Here is a 15,022-nt window from a genome sequence, read left to right as displayed (position 1 = left end):
CTGCTAACTCTGCTTGTAGACTGCAGCTTTCCTCTCCATGGAATCCACTCACCTTTTCTCTCCACAGCTTCCTGGAGATGCCCTTGCAGTCTGAGCTGCTTCTTGTTGTTGAAGGACATGGTCGGTGGGGTTCTGCCTTAGATCCAGCACAGGGCAGCCGGCATAATACAGTGGTGCTGAGACTTGTTGGTGTAGCTGCTGTGGATGGTGCCTTGTGTAATCCTGTGTAATAACCTCCTGAATGACAAAAAAAAAAAAGTTTAGCTTATGAATTGCAACTAGGAAATCCACCATCATCTTCAATATTAATACATGACTCTCTTCCTACATCAATACATTCATTTGTTTCTTTTCTTCTGAAAATTGCATAGCTCACTTCCAATGTTTGAGTCCAGACAACCCCAGTTTTATACTCCATGGAAATATTTAGGCTGCTTTCACACTGCTCAGTCTTTCTTTTGTTTTTGCGTAAAAAAAGAAAAACACATGACCATTAAATACTATGGAATTCTTCACACTGGTCATCTGCGGATCCGCTGTTTTTTTCAAAGTGCCGCTTGCTGCATTTTTTGGTGCATGTTTAGTGCAAGTAAAAAAAAAAAAAAACACACACACACACACACACACACACACACACACACACAGAAATGAATGGAAAACACTTCAAAAATATGCAACAGAGCAATGTGAAAGTAGTCTTAGAGAAAGCTGAGGCAAGTGACAAACAGTCTTTCGACTATACACCTGGATCAATCATATATCAATAGGATGGTAAGGGCCCATTCACACGTGCGGACCGTTCAGATCCACTTGTCAGTTTTTTAAACGGATCTGAACAATCGCTCCATACATCTCTATGGAATGACAGATGTCAGCGGTCACATGTCCCGCTGACATCCCATCTGCCCCGATCTGCTCCGCGAAATCCAGATGGATGTAAATCCTATTTTCCATCCGTCTGATGGATCCAATGAAAACAGACAGGCGGTCTGTAATCATCCTATCCCCCCATAGAGGAGAGCAGAGATCTGACAGGTCCGTTTCTGCAGTGTGCAAAGACGGACTTGTCATCCGCCGGCTCAGTGGGCATCAATGGAGCGATCCCCGTTGAGCAAGCAGATGGCTGAATACGGATCCGCACATGTGAAAGGGGCCTAAGGGGAGTTCTCTCTGCTGGGACTCTGGACAACAGGGAAAGCCTGAACAGGGAATGAGCCCAGTCACTTCTAATCAAAATTGAGAAATCAGCACAAGGATAAATGTTTGCACTAATAAAGGGAGACATAATAGTTCAATATGGCTGGCTGTCTTTCTGAACGTCTGATTGGCCAAGGTCTGTTATGAAAGTAATCTGAGACTTCAATGCTGGACAAATCCAATCAGATCCCATAATGATCCTCAAACTTCTGCAACTAAATTAGTTTCCCTTGCATTACGAGGGTTAAAACTTAAACCTCACATTTAATTTTGGCAGGCGTCTTTTCTAGTAGGCATGCAGCAAGCTGTATAGATGAATATGGATGGCACTTGTTGCAGAGGCATAGAAGATGTCTTTGCAAGAAGGAGTGAATCATTTGATAGAGAAGACAAGACCATATAGCATTTTAGCGTAATCAATCACAGATCAGTTTCATCTAGAATAACTATTGGCAGTGGCGGCTGGTGCTCCATAGTAGGTTATATGGTTTTCATTGGCATAGTTAACAGCAGTGCAGTCAGTTACAGAAAAAAAGCGTAACACGCTGCATTTTTCTGCACTGGAATTTACTGGAAAAATGCACTGGAACATACACGCCCTTATGTAAGGTTAACAAAAAAAAAAAAGGAGGGGGGAAAAAATGCACTGGACCACATCAAAAACGCACTGGAACGCACCAAAAACACGCATGCAGAAAAGCATCCGGAACATATCCGGACTGTTTCTACGATGTGAGCTGGCCCTAAGGCTTTTCCCCCTCTGCTTTCACCTGATGATCTAGTCAGTAACACACCTGCAGTATTAAAGTGTCCCCCACTCTGGATGAAAGAGCACAGTGGCACCTTTGAACAGCAGCATTATTCATCTAAGACCCCTTTCACACTGAGGGCGTTTTGTAGGTGCTATAGCGTTAAAAATAGTGCCTGCAAAATGCCCTAAAACAGCTGCTCTATGCACTGCAGTGTGAAAGCCTGAGGGCTTTCACACTGGAGTGGTGCGCTGGCAGGGCATCACAAAAAGTCCTGCCAGCAGCTTCTTTGGAACAGTGAACTCACTGCTCCTCCCCATTGAAATCAATGGGGCAGCACTGCGATACCGCCAGCAAAACGCCTCTCCGGCAGTGTTTTGCAGGCGGATTTAACCCCTTTTGTGTGATAGGGCTCTTAGGGAGGGAAGGGTTAGATGTACTAGTAGATTTAGATAAACTAACAAATTGAAGCCTAACTTCAGCTCACAATTTATAAGTTACACCTCCATTTTTGTTCCTTTTGGGATAAAGGTTTTAATAAATAAATAAAAGCTGATTATAAGCACCCCTGTTAGTGGTAAATAATTTGTCCTCAGCCCTCTAACTGCTACATCTGCAGGTCTGCTTTTTTTTTCTGTGGAAAAAACAGACTTACTATCCAGATCAGCATGTGAAAATTAAGGAAATAAAGCCTAAAAAATAAAATTAATGCAAACATCATGTTTAAGTATTAGTAAGCTGTATAATAATATAGGTTTGGTTTTGGATTTAATACCACTTTATTAATAAGCCAGTGATGGCTGTGAACATGTTATATATTACTCTGCTTAGTGGGTGCTTCATTTAAAGTTGCAAACTACTATTTTGAGAATTTTCACTGGAGCAGAAATTGCTAGAAACGTTTACATTTCCTATGAGCACCTCAGTCGTAGACCTGCTTTGCTTTCCTCATGATAACAATGATAAGGTAACACATACACTAATATGCTGAGCCAGGGTGACTACACGTTGACTTTTCATATGAGACCCAGACTGTGACGCGTGACAAGGCGATTGCTGGCCATCAGTTTTCTGCCGTAGATGTCCTTCTGATAAATGCTTCATAGATGCTGTTTGGGAAAAAAAGATGCAAAAGATATTTACAATTACGCATATAGTTAATCCGAGTTAAAAAAAAAAAAATATATATATATATATATATATATATATATATATATATATATATATATATATATATATATATATATATATATATATATATATATATATATATATATAAAAATAAATAAAAAAAAGAACTCCTTTTATATGGATAGTAAAATCTAAATTTCCCTTATATTCAACTGTTGTCTCCTTGTCCTTTGTACTGTGCTCGGGAAAAAATAAAGTTGATCTTACTAATTTATTATTAACTGTTGATAGTAATCATATATTACTTATTCAGATCACATTTTTTTTTTAAATCAAACAATATTGTGATTAGTGTTATTATTCATTTTCAGTGTAACCTTCCATTCTATTTAATTGCCTGCAGTGCAGTACAGTAGCAATATCACTTACTAATGAAAGTTCCCACTCTATACTTGTTATAGTAGTTTGCAGCTCCCTCCTGAGGGATCAGGGAGGTGTACGCAAGAATGTATATTACCGTATCCTCTGTATATGTTACGTGCAGAGAAAGGGTAATATTTACAGTGTGTAAAGGGGTTAAAAAATATCTCAGGGGTCCTAATTCTCCTACATTCTCTATACAAATATTTAAAAAAATCGTTTTGGCCGGAGTTCTACTTCATCAGCATAACATATATGCAACTATATATTTAAAATGTATGTGTACAATCAATCACCTTGTTTGTGTCGGGATTCAAGCTCTATGCGTGCGTTGTCAGGGTCTTGTACAGAAAGCCGGCCTTGCTTCTCATGAGCCATGCGAGGAGAATTCAGAGGGCTAACTGCATCATGCCTGTCAGGGCTGTATCCAGATGGATATCCTAATCAGATGTACAGAGGTTAAGTATTTCAATCCAATCTACATTGACATGCCTTTAAATACAGTCACTGCAATGCAGCTGTGCAAAATGTGTTCACTTTGATGGCCAAGATCCCTCTGAATATTAGAATCCATAAAGAGGATTCAATGAAATGGTGCTACCACTAAGACAAACAATAGGAGCTCCTGGCAAAGGGTCTCCCTTGCACAGGATTGGATACAGAAACTTATGTATGACTAGAGCTTTACTTTAGGCCATGGTTCATGGAGGATGCCAACAGGTACAAATGTAACGGATACTGAGAGTTGTAAAAAAGCAGGATCTGCAGCATTGTCATTATTAGTAAAGTATTGATGTCAGTAGTGACATCCCTTGCGAGTGTCATGGGCTGCTGTATGTAGGTGTTACCCATACCCCCCAACATTTTGAGATGGGAATGAGGGACACCTACTAACAAACGTATGTAGGCATAGGACATGCCCCCCACCTTAAAGGAGAATTAACCATTAAAAAAATAAAAATAATAATTCAATCCACAAGGGCTCAACTCAAAATCCTTCCTTGCTCTGGGCCTGCATCCATACTGCTCATTTACCCCTAGGGGAGCCATGAAAAACTGTTTTGTTTATCCACACTGCTAGACTGGCTCTACAGCCTCTTCTCCCCTGTGCTCTGGCTAAGGTTTCAAGACTGATTTACAGACCATAGCCATGCACTGAATAGGACATTGAGGGACAGTCCACTGGCAGAACAGAGAGGAGCGCCACTTGTTGGGGAGCAGAGGATCAGATATGTTCTTTTCACATCCCATGGACTGAACAAGCAGTTAACCCTAGCAGTGCAGGTAAAGCCCCACTGGGAGATTTTACATTTTCTGGAGTTCAGCTTAAAGTGGTTCTAAAGCCTTAAGGTTTTTTCATCTTAATGCATTCTATGCTTACTTGGCTTGCGTTATTTTTATGTGTTTTGTCACACTACACTCACGGCAAAATTTAACTGTGTTTGGGGCCATATTAACCACTACAATACAGGGCACTTTCACCCCTTCCTTCCCAGCCCAATTTTCAGCTTTCAGCGCTCTAGCGCTTTCAGTGACAATTGCGCGGTCATGCTACACTGTACCCAAATGAAATTGTTATCATTTTGTTCGCACAAATAGAGCTTTATTTTGGTGTTATTTATTCACGACTCCGTTTTTTTTTTTGCGATATAAGCGCAAAAAAAGCGGAAATTTGGAAAAAAAACAATATTTTCTTTTTTCTATTTGAAAAGAAATCCAATAAAATCAAATTTTGTCATAAATTTAAGCCAAAATGTATTCTGCTACATGTTTTTGGTAAAAAAAATTCCGTTAAGTGTATAATAATTGGTTTGTGTGATCACGGACATATGTACGCAAATGATCATGTACATATGTGTGCAGGTGATCACGTACATATGTGTGCAGATAATCATTGGGACATGTGATTTTAGTGGGACATATGTGGGGGACATGTTTTTATTATTAGGGACATGTGTTTTTATTATTTGGGGACATGTATGTTTTGGGGACATGTGTGTTTTGGGGACAGTGTTTGTACTGTGTGGTGTGTTGTGTGTTTACACTACACTGGTGATCAGTGAGTAAAAAGCTGTAAAAAGCAGCCCATACCCACTGATCATCAGCCGGCTGCAGCGTTCTGCTCTCCTCTCCTCAGCGGTGACTTCCGTGTGAGGAGAGGAGAGCCGATTGCCTAGCAACCGGCTGTTTGTTTACATCACATGACGGCCGTGATTGGACACGGCCGTCATGTGATCATGAGGGCCAATCACAGAGCCCTCCTGCCGATCTGAGATGTGCCGTGTCCGGGTGACACGAGCACATCGGGATCGCTGATGGGTTTACTTCCTCTTTCATTCCCTGCAAAGGTAAAGCATAATGGACTACTATGCATCACATAGTAGTCCATTATGTGTCACTTACCTGACACAGGAGACAGCGAAGTCACCGCTGTCCCCTGTAGTTCCAAGCGTCCATCTTCTTGGTGGGTCTTGCTGCTCCGGCGATGTGATTCGCACGGGAGCCGACACTCGCGGCATATCGTCGCGATCTGCGGCTTACCCAGTGTGCCTGCGCGGTGGCCGTCTTCAGGTAAATATCTCCTAAACCGTATAGGTTTAGGAGATATTTCTTGGACCTACAGGTAAGCCTTAATCTAGGCTTACCTGTAGGTCAAAGTGGTTTGTAAGGGTTTACAACCACTTTAATTACATGCAGCTATGTACATCCTTACTTTTAGTATAAAACTAAAAGCAGATTGCTAGAAAATGCTAATTTATATGAGAAACACGGTTAAATTAAGATTAATCAGCTATAAAAATTAGTACTGTATTCAAGGTACTTGGATGGTAGAAGAATTTAATCTCCAAAAGGTACGGTTTTATTGTATAAAAATATACATATTTCATAGTAACCTGTTAGCAGACATCGGAACCATATGCGCTGCAGCAAAGACTTCATTACTTGTACAGTAAAATTCAATTTATACATGCACTTAGGCTGCAATCTATAACAAATTTGGAAGGTCCACACACAGTGGACATTTTGCACAGCTATTAACTTCCACAACCAGATAATCTTAGAACCAGAGCAGGCAATGTAGGATACTGCTTGGCATGATTATAAGATGTTGAATATTGCTGAAAAATGTCACAGTGAGGACACGCCACCAAGCCAAGCCACCCCAGAGTGACTGCAATCTGCCAGCAGTTAGACCCACAATCTGCATAAATAGGAGAGCAGCTAATCCCCTGGAGGCGATGGAATCACCAAATGCCGCAGCCTCTCCTGGGATCATCGGGACACAGGAGTTACTGCACTTTGGCTGAACTTTGTCTTATGATAATGACACACACAGAAATTGGGGGCTATCATCTGGGTCATATTCAGGAAAAGTTAAGACAGTAGCAGCAGCATGCGTCAGTTATTTATTTTCTTTTTTTTTTTTTTTTGCAAAATGGGAATGCCTAATGCAATATATACTGGCCTATAGGAGGTAGCACATGTATAAGCGTTAAACCTTTTTACAGATAGCATTTGAGACTGAAAAATTTATGTTAACCGACTCATACTGAAAAACAAAATCAAATAAACATGCAGTAGCTGTGAAAAACTGTTAGACATTGCTTTAAGAAAGGCCTGGATTCTTTCCTAGATGTACATAATACAATTGGGTACTGACATTTATAGGTGAAGATGATCCAGGGAAAATCCGATTGCCTCCCCTGCTGTGGTAAATTGAATCATGCTTTGCTGGGGTTTTTCGCCTTCCTCTGGATCAACTGTGGGTATAGGATTGTGTATATGGGATTGTATGAGATTTATTATGTATTTTTTGGTTGAACTAGATGGACTTGTGTCTTTTTTAAACTATCCAACATAGATGAGGAAGTATGGATTTTAAGTAGTACCCTTTACTGGCTAGTTTAAAGTGGAATTCCAGGTTATACCCAACTAGCCTTAAACTTGTCCCCTCTCCCTCCAAATACCTCTGCTAACTAACCTGTAAACTATGTAAATACTTACCTAATTTCAGGCTGTTTCAGTACAGTCATGTGATCTCCCATCAGCCATTGTAGTTGCAGAGGAGAGGAGGAAGTGCAAACAATGGATGGGCCATTGAAGTCTATGGGTGACGTCACCACTCATGGCTTTACTAGCCGTTGTTGGTGTACTCTCTCCTCTCCTGTGCAGCCTCCACTGGCTAACACAGGGGAAATCATGTGACTGGACTGGAGCGCCTCGAAATAGGTAAGTAGTAAACCGGTACAAACTACTTACCTCTGGGGCTGCTAGGAGGATACTCCCTTAATGCTCCTCTTTGGCATAATCCACGTCTAAGGGAATTTCTCCAAACGACTGTTGGATTATTCTGGTCTAGGCGTGGAGTGAAATTATTTACCCATTTATTCACCACGGGTACGTTTCCTCCCTTTTTAGATTTCCAGTGGGACTATAATCTTCCCTCCACAGCCTAGTTTGGTATTCACAACTATGACATACTGCAGCAACACAATCTGGCTTGACCAATGTATCTCTCCTCACCTACGTTTTCCACATATTACTCCTCTCTGCTTCATTCCACAAGTGAAAGTCCTCTGACTTAGGATTCTAACTGGAGAACAGATATTCCAGATCCCACGAAGGAAACCTGGCAGGAAATCCTTCTTCTACAGGTTTCCCCTGTCATTTCATCTAGGAATAAGGTTGTCCAAACCCAATTTCTTTACAGATCATACTATATTCCCTGTCTCCTCTGCCTGGGTAAGTTGCCCTCCTCTGTGTGTTCTAAATGCTCATCCATGGATGGCACGTTGTTCCATAAGGTCTGGGAGTGCCCATCTTTTAGAGCCTATTGGTCTGTGGTAATTGCTTTTATTAATTTTCTCACACAACTGCCTAATGTTTGTAATCCCTTGCAATGCATATACGGCTATATAGAGGACGATAGTCTCCGCTGTTCCAGAAAATCTGTTTTCTGGTACAATGATTTTTTTATAAAAATAAGTATAATATCTTGAAAAACTTTCACCCATACAGGTGCGTAGTTCAGTGAGCATGCACAAAACTTCTTTTGAGTTTTGTTATGTTCTATGCCAAGAAATCTATAGATGTGCACTGGAAATCACAGGTTCTTCCTACAACTTCTTTGCTTAATGTAATCAATCAGATTACATGATATAAACTGACATATGAGGCCAAGAGTTGCCCAAAGAAATTCCATAAAATGTGCACCCCATGGGTAGAGCTTGAGCAAACCATATCACCTGTCATTTAGGGTATTTGCAAGACCAAGTACATTAGTTCTGAATGGATTGTTACACATACATGCCTTGTTTTTTTTACAGTTTATGGCCCAATGATACTCTAATGATCCTATCCTCATTGCTTTTTGTATTCCTTTGTGGTATGCTTTTATTGTATGCATGATCCTTCCATGTATTATGACACTATACTGAATGCAGGGCAGTCTTTAATATTGATTGGACCCTGGGCAAACATTTTCTTGGGCCCCAATTGCATTTTTGCCCCCCCATCATTACACGGGACCCCCATTCCCCATACTACCCCCATTCCCCATACTACTGCCATAATTACACAGGACCTCCCTCCCACATACTACCCCCATCACTGCACAGGATCTCCTTCCCTATACTACCCCCATTATTACATAACCCCACATACTACGTTGCCACTCATGAACCGTTAGCGCACTGCTGGTTCTACAGAAATTAGGGTTATTGTTGAGAGTGCAAAGGTGGAAGGGGGGTTATTGTTGTCGGTGGAGCGGTAGGAGACGGGGTTATTGTTAGCGGTGGAGAGGTGGGTTACTGTTGGCGGTTGAGAGGTGGGAGGGGGGTTACTGTTGGCGGTTGAGAGGTGGGAGGGGTGTTACTGTTGGTAGAGAGGTGGGGGGGGGGTGTTACTGTTGGTAGAGAGGTGGGGGGGGGGGGTTATTGTTGGCAGTGGAGATGTGGGGGGTTATTGTTTAGTGGTGGAGAGGTGGTGAGGTGGGAAGGGGGTTACTGTTGAGGGTGAAGAAGCAGGGAGGGGGGTTATTGTTCAACCCATAGCTGTCAATCACTGCCCTGCACTACAACACCCAGCAGCCCTGACCTCCCCCTCCAAGAAGTTCTGCAGCCACCAATCACTGCCCTACACTACAACACCCAGCAGCCCTGCCTTCCCCCCTCCAAGAAGTTCTGCAGAAGCAGCCAATCATTGCCCTGCACTACAACACCCAGAAGATGTGCCACCCCCCCCTTCCAAGAAGTTATACAGCAGCTGAGACTTCCTGGGAATGTTATGATCAGAGGTAGGGGGAGGAGGAGCCTGGTTCAGGCAGCGCCTCCAAGGGAGACAGTATACTCACTGTGCAGAACAAAGTCAGCGACCCGCAGAGGAGGGATGGGAGGGTCGGAATGCAGCACATCACCGGGGAAGAGACTAAGTCCACTCAGACTGAGCTAAGGGGAAGGCGCGGGGCCGGTAGAGGACGTGACTTAACCTGTGCAGAGCTGGATAAAAAGTTACCACAAAGAGAAAACGAATCCGCTTGACTGATCAGCACAAGCTCAAGTAGCAGCTGCTTTAGGGCCCCACAACAATGAAAGGGTCCTGGGCAGCTTCCCTATTTGCCCTGCGTTAAAAACTGCCCCGAATGAATGGACATTCAGACTCTGTTCTGCACATTATTTGTATGCGAGCATTATTTGCTCTTTTTTGAACCTTTTACTTAAAATTTTTTTTTTTTTTTTTTAAAGCTAAAAGTATTTCACAGGTTAGTAGCATAGCTGCTAGAAGGGGGAGAGGGGACATTTAAAGGCTAGTTAGAAGTAAGCTGGAATTCTACTTTAAAGCTGAACTTCGGGCTAAATTATTATCGTTCAAATACAAAAGCTATGCATGCTTTTACTTAAATCTTAGGCTGTATTCACCCAGGAAGGGAGATCTGCTGGAACTCTTTTTCTCTCCAATAACTGTCCGCTCCCAACTGTGGTGTGGGGCAGTGTGGTGTGCGATCAATTCAGTGCATCACACACACACACACACAGCTCCCCTTTTTTTTTTTGTACAAATTTTATTTAAAGTGTTCAAACGTATACTTCATCTATATCACTGTACAGCAACGCAATGCACTGAGCTCTTCTACAGCATCATGTGATAAAATGTAGCATGTCTGCATTTTATCGCAGGACACTGCAGCGCTGCTCTGGGCTTCATTGTAGTACGAATGAGATACACAGTAAACAATTGTTTTCCGTGTGTCCTTGCGATGACCAGCATTTTATAATGCAGGAAAAATGCATGTCCTTTGTCCATTTCTTCCAGATCTTGTTATAATCCAGCATAAGTAAAAACTCTTGCACTTTGCCTTTTTTGCAAGCATTTCTTGTAATAAGGACTTGTAACTTCTACTTTCCTTGGGTGACTGGTCCTGTATCTGTCCCTCTGTAGTTTTCTGTAGGCAACTTGTAGTAGATGGTCCCATCCACAAATCTGCTCTCAGGACAGTGATTATGTCACTGCTACTATTTCAATGTAATATCTGGGCTTGCAATGGCATGTCATGCTATGCAAGTGGATTTTTATCATTTGACTAAAGAAATCTATATTTCAATAAAAGTTTTGTGTCCACAGTTCAGCATTAAGTTATAAAAGATGCAAGCTTTCAAAACATATTTGGCTTCTTTGCTGGCCATTACATACTACCTAACAAAACGACCTAGCAGGTTTCTAAAGCCTACATCTTAAAGTGGTTGTAAAACTCCCATTGATTAATTGTACCTCATATAGGTAAGCCTATAATAAGGCTTGCCTATAGGTACTGTAAATATCTCCTAAGCGTGCATGGTTTAGGAGATATTTACTGAATATGCAGCTGATGACATCATCGGCTTCTGAAGGAACAGCCACCTGTGCTGTTCCTTCAGAGCCCTGTGCTGTGACCAGTGGCTCCCAGTCACACAGCCAAAGTCCGCAGACCAGGATGAAAGATGGGTGAAGATGGGTGCCTCCTCCAGCGGTGACCATGCATCGGTGGAAGGCTTCACATCATGTGCTAGTACGTGATTCATACTAGCACATTATACCTTTACTTTGCAGGTCATAAAAAAAAAAGAAATCCATCGGTTTACTCAGGGTCAGCGCTAACACTAGGCAAAATAGGCAGCTGCCTAGGGCGCTCTGCTGCCTAGAGTGCAGCCACAGTCACTAGGGGTGTTGAAAATAATCGTCTGAGACCAGAGAGCAGCTGAATCGTGATGGTGTGCCATGCCTCTCCCGACATCCTCCAATTCCCCTCCTTTAGTAAGTCATCGCCCCCCCCCCCCTTCGTTCCCACAGATCGCTCAGTAACTTCTCAGAAGGCGATCTGAGGGGGCTGAGTCATGTTCTGTCCAGATTAGCAGGGAAGATGAATGAGGAACTCCAAAGGGCAGAGTTGTATAAGGTCATGGAAGAGGCTGGGTTGGACATCCAGGGTCAGGAAGAAGGCGGAGTGTATGGTCGGTAAGAAGAGCAGAGTCGATGTCCGTTGATGTGAGGAGCTGGGATGGGGCTCCGTACTCATCACACTCTGCCTGACAGGGAGTCACCTATCCACACAGCCTGACTGCCTCGTGTGTGATAAGAAGACACTGATCTACCTACACAGCTGTCTGCATCCAACTGTGCCCAGGGGTTGGATTGTACACCCCCTGACCCCCACCCCTGTATACTGTACACCCCCTGCCCCCACCCCTGTATACTGTACACCCACCCCACATACAACCTGTATACTGTAAATCCCCCCCCCACAGACACACACACCTGTATACTGTACCCCCCCCCCCCACACAGACAGCTGTATACTGTATATATATATATATATATATATATATATATATATATATATATATATATACACACACACATATACATACATACACACACACACACACACAAAAATGCACGTGATTTGGCACTTGTGATTGCCCTAGACATTATGTATCACCGCGCACACCGGAGTGAGAGCAATAATTATAGCATAACCCCTGCATAATGATAAACAGATGACCTTTAGGGGCTTTTAAAGTGCTGCCTATATAGTATACTGAAGTTTTTCATTGTTTCATGGGTGAACATACGCAAAGTCACATTCTGTGTACACAACACCTCCAGGTAGCATTGCAGTTACAGAAAAATACAGCGCTGCAGATTGAAAAGGAAAGGTAATTTTTAATAACGTTCGATAATATGGCTTGTGTCACAATTGTATATGCTATACATTTTTTTCTATTTGCCATTTTTTCCCCCCTTGAAAGTGGAGTTAAACTTTAACCACTTCAGCCCCGGAAGAATTTACCCCCTTCCTGACAGATCACTTTTTGTGTTTCGGCATTGCGTCGCTTTAACTGACAATTGCGCGGTCGTGCGACGTGGCTCCCACACAAAATTGATGTTCTTTTTTCCGCACAAATAGAGCTTTCTTTCGGTGGTATTTGATCATCTCTGCGGTTTTTATTTTTTGCGCCATAAACAAAAAAATAGCCACAAATTTTAAAAAAACAAAACAAAAAGCATTATTTTGTACTGTTTGCTATAATAAATATCCCCCAAAAAATATAAAAAAAAAACAAAACATTTTTTCCCTCTGTTTAGGCAATGTCACAGTCATGATAAAATTCACTGATCACTGCCATTACTAGTAAAAAAAAAAAAAAAAAAAAATATCAATAAAAATGCCATAACACTATCCCCTATTTTGTAGATGCTATAACTATTGCGCAAACCAATCAATAATACGATTATTGCGATTTATTTTTCATTTTTACCAAAAATATGTAGAAGATTACTTTTGCGCAAACCAATAAATAAAAGCTTACTGCGATTTATTTTTATCCAAAATATGTAGATTACGTAAAAAAAATAAAAAAATAAAATCGCAATAAGCATTTGATTGGTTTGCGCAAAAGTTATAGTGTCTACAAAATAGGGGATAGTGTGTATGGCATTTTTATTGATAATTTTTTTGTTTTACTAGTAATGGTGGCGATCAGTTATTTTTATCATCACTTCGACATTATGGCGGACACATCAGACAATTTTGACAAATTTTTGGGACCACTGGCATTAATACAGTGATCAACTGCATTGATTACTGTAAAAAGGTCACTGGCAGTGAAGGGGTTAACCCCTAGGTGGTGCTGTAGGGGTTAAGTGTGTCCTAGGAGTGATTCTAACTGTGGGGGAGGGGCTGTGTGTGACATGTCATTGATATACACACCCGATTACAGTAGGGCTGAAAAAATGAATCGATCAATTGACAACCAATTGATTATGAAATTAATTGATTACTATTTTCATAATAGATTAAATCAGCCAGTAACATAATGGGGTTAAAAAAAACCCCAAAAAACTAAAATTAGCCCTTTATAGTACAAAAAGAGCAAATAATCGCTACTGTAAATATTACTTTCACAGTTCTACAGTAAAAAAATGAACCCCTTACAGTAGCGATTATCTGCTTTTTTCTACTATAAAGGGCTAATTTTTGTTTTTTTAACCCCATCATGTTACTAAACGTCTTAGACCTGGTTCACATCTATGTGTTTTTTGGTGCTTTTTGCAGAAACGCACTACAGATCATTTATCATGGTTTCCTAAGGGACAGGTTCACATCTATGCTTTTTTTTTTCAACCGCTGTGTATTTGGAAACTTCAATGGATAAGCTGCAGAATGCATTTTTGCAGCAACTTGTGTTTTTTACTCTGCCCAACAAATTGGCCAAAAAACATGCAAAAACGCAAATCGCAGCAAAATCATGTGTGCAAACTTCAAAACACACAGCAAAAAGCACTGCAGAAACAGATCAAAAGCAAACTGCATAGTTGTGTACCGAGCCTTTTGTTGGCCACACCGATCAATTTTCAGACGAGAATATTCAGACGAAAAATCTTTGTACATTCGCTGAATGAAAGCATGTTTGAAATTTTCACTTGGTTTTAAGATTCTGTTTTTTCTGAACGAAAACCACATACACTGTCTGAAAATTCCTTTTACCAAGAAGTTTTCTATTTCCAAATTTTCCCGTCACTGTGGTTAAAAACGAGCGTCGATTTGACCCCACTAATGATTAGAAAATAGATTTCTTGATGAAAGATGTGAAGCCTGTGTATCTCTTTAAACCATTGGTTACACGTAACTGTTTTGCTCAGACAAATTTGTTCATTGTTCATTTTTCCTGGTTTTTCTTCAATAAAAGCATTATGGAATAAAAAATTAAAATAAATCGAACGAACGTTCTTAAAATGACAGTTTTTTTAAAATAAAAAAAACTTTCTCCGAGTCTGATGATATTTACTAGATTCACCCTTTAATAGTATATACAGTATATCTCTTCTAATATTATATACAGTATCTCTCTTCTGTCTGTTATTCTCAGAGTGGATTCGAGATTTTGCTCCCTAACCATATAGTTGGTTATTTATATTTACCACTGCATAGAGATATTTAAGAATAAATTACCTTTTTTTAAACTTTACATATTAACAAAATTATACAC

The 15,022-nt window shown here is 41.0% G+C and overlaps 1 protein-coding gene across 18 annotated transcripts in view; it reads right to left on the bottom strand.

Annotated features, from left to right (window-relative positions):
• The window catches only part of NCOR2 (nuclear receptor corepressor 2), a 640,543-nt gene that overhangs the window by 30,796 nt on the left and 594,725 nt on the right, over nucleotides 1-15,022 (bottom strand). For all 18 annotated transcript variants that reach the window (XM_077461835.1, XM_077461842.1, XM_077461827.1 and 15 more), the window contains 3 exons: nucleotides 3,794-3,937; nucleotides 2,925-3,055; nucleotides 53-237 (listed from right to left, as the gene is read on the bottom strand). In XM_077461835.1, the coding sequence (XP_077317961.1) occupies nucleotides 53-237; nucleotides 2,925-3,055; nucleotides 3,794-3,937 (460 nt within the window). The remainder of the gene's footprint in view (nucleotides 1-52; nucleotides 238-2,924; nucleotides 3,056-3,793; nucleotides 3,938-15,022) is intronic.

This window comes from Lithobates pipiens, unplaced genomic scaffold, assembly GCF_037356315.1.
Source record: "Lithobates pipiens isolate NorthernLeopardFrog02 unplaced genomic scaffold, aLitPip1_a1.2 Scaffold_3, whole genome shotgun sequence".
Lineage (NCBI taxonomy): Eukaryota > Metazoa > Chordata > Amphibia > Anura > Ranidae > Lithobates > Lithobates pipiens.
Note: the sequence above shows the minus strand (reverse complement) of the source record. Positions and strands in the feature narration are given on the sequence as shown.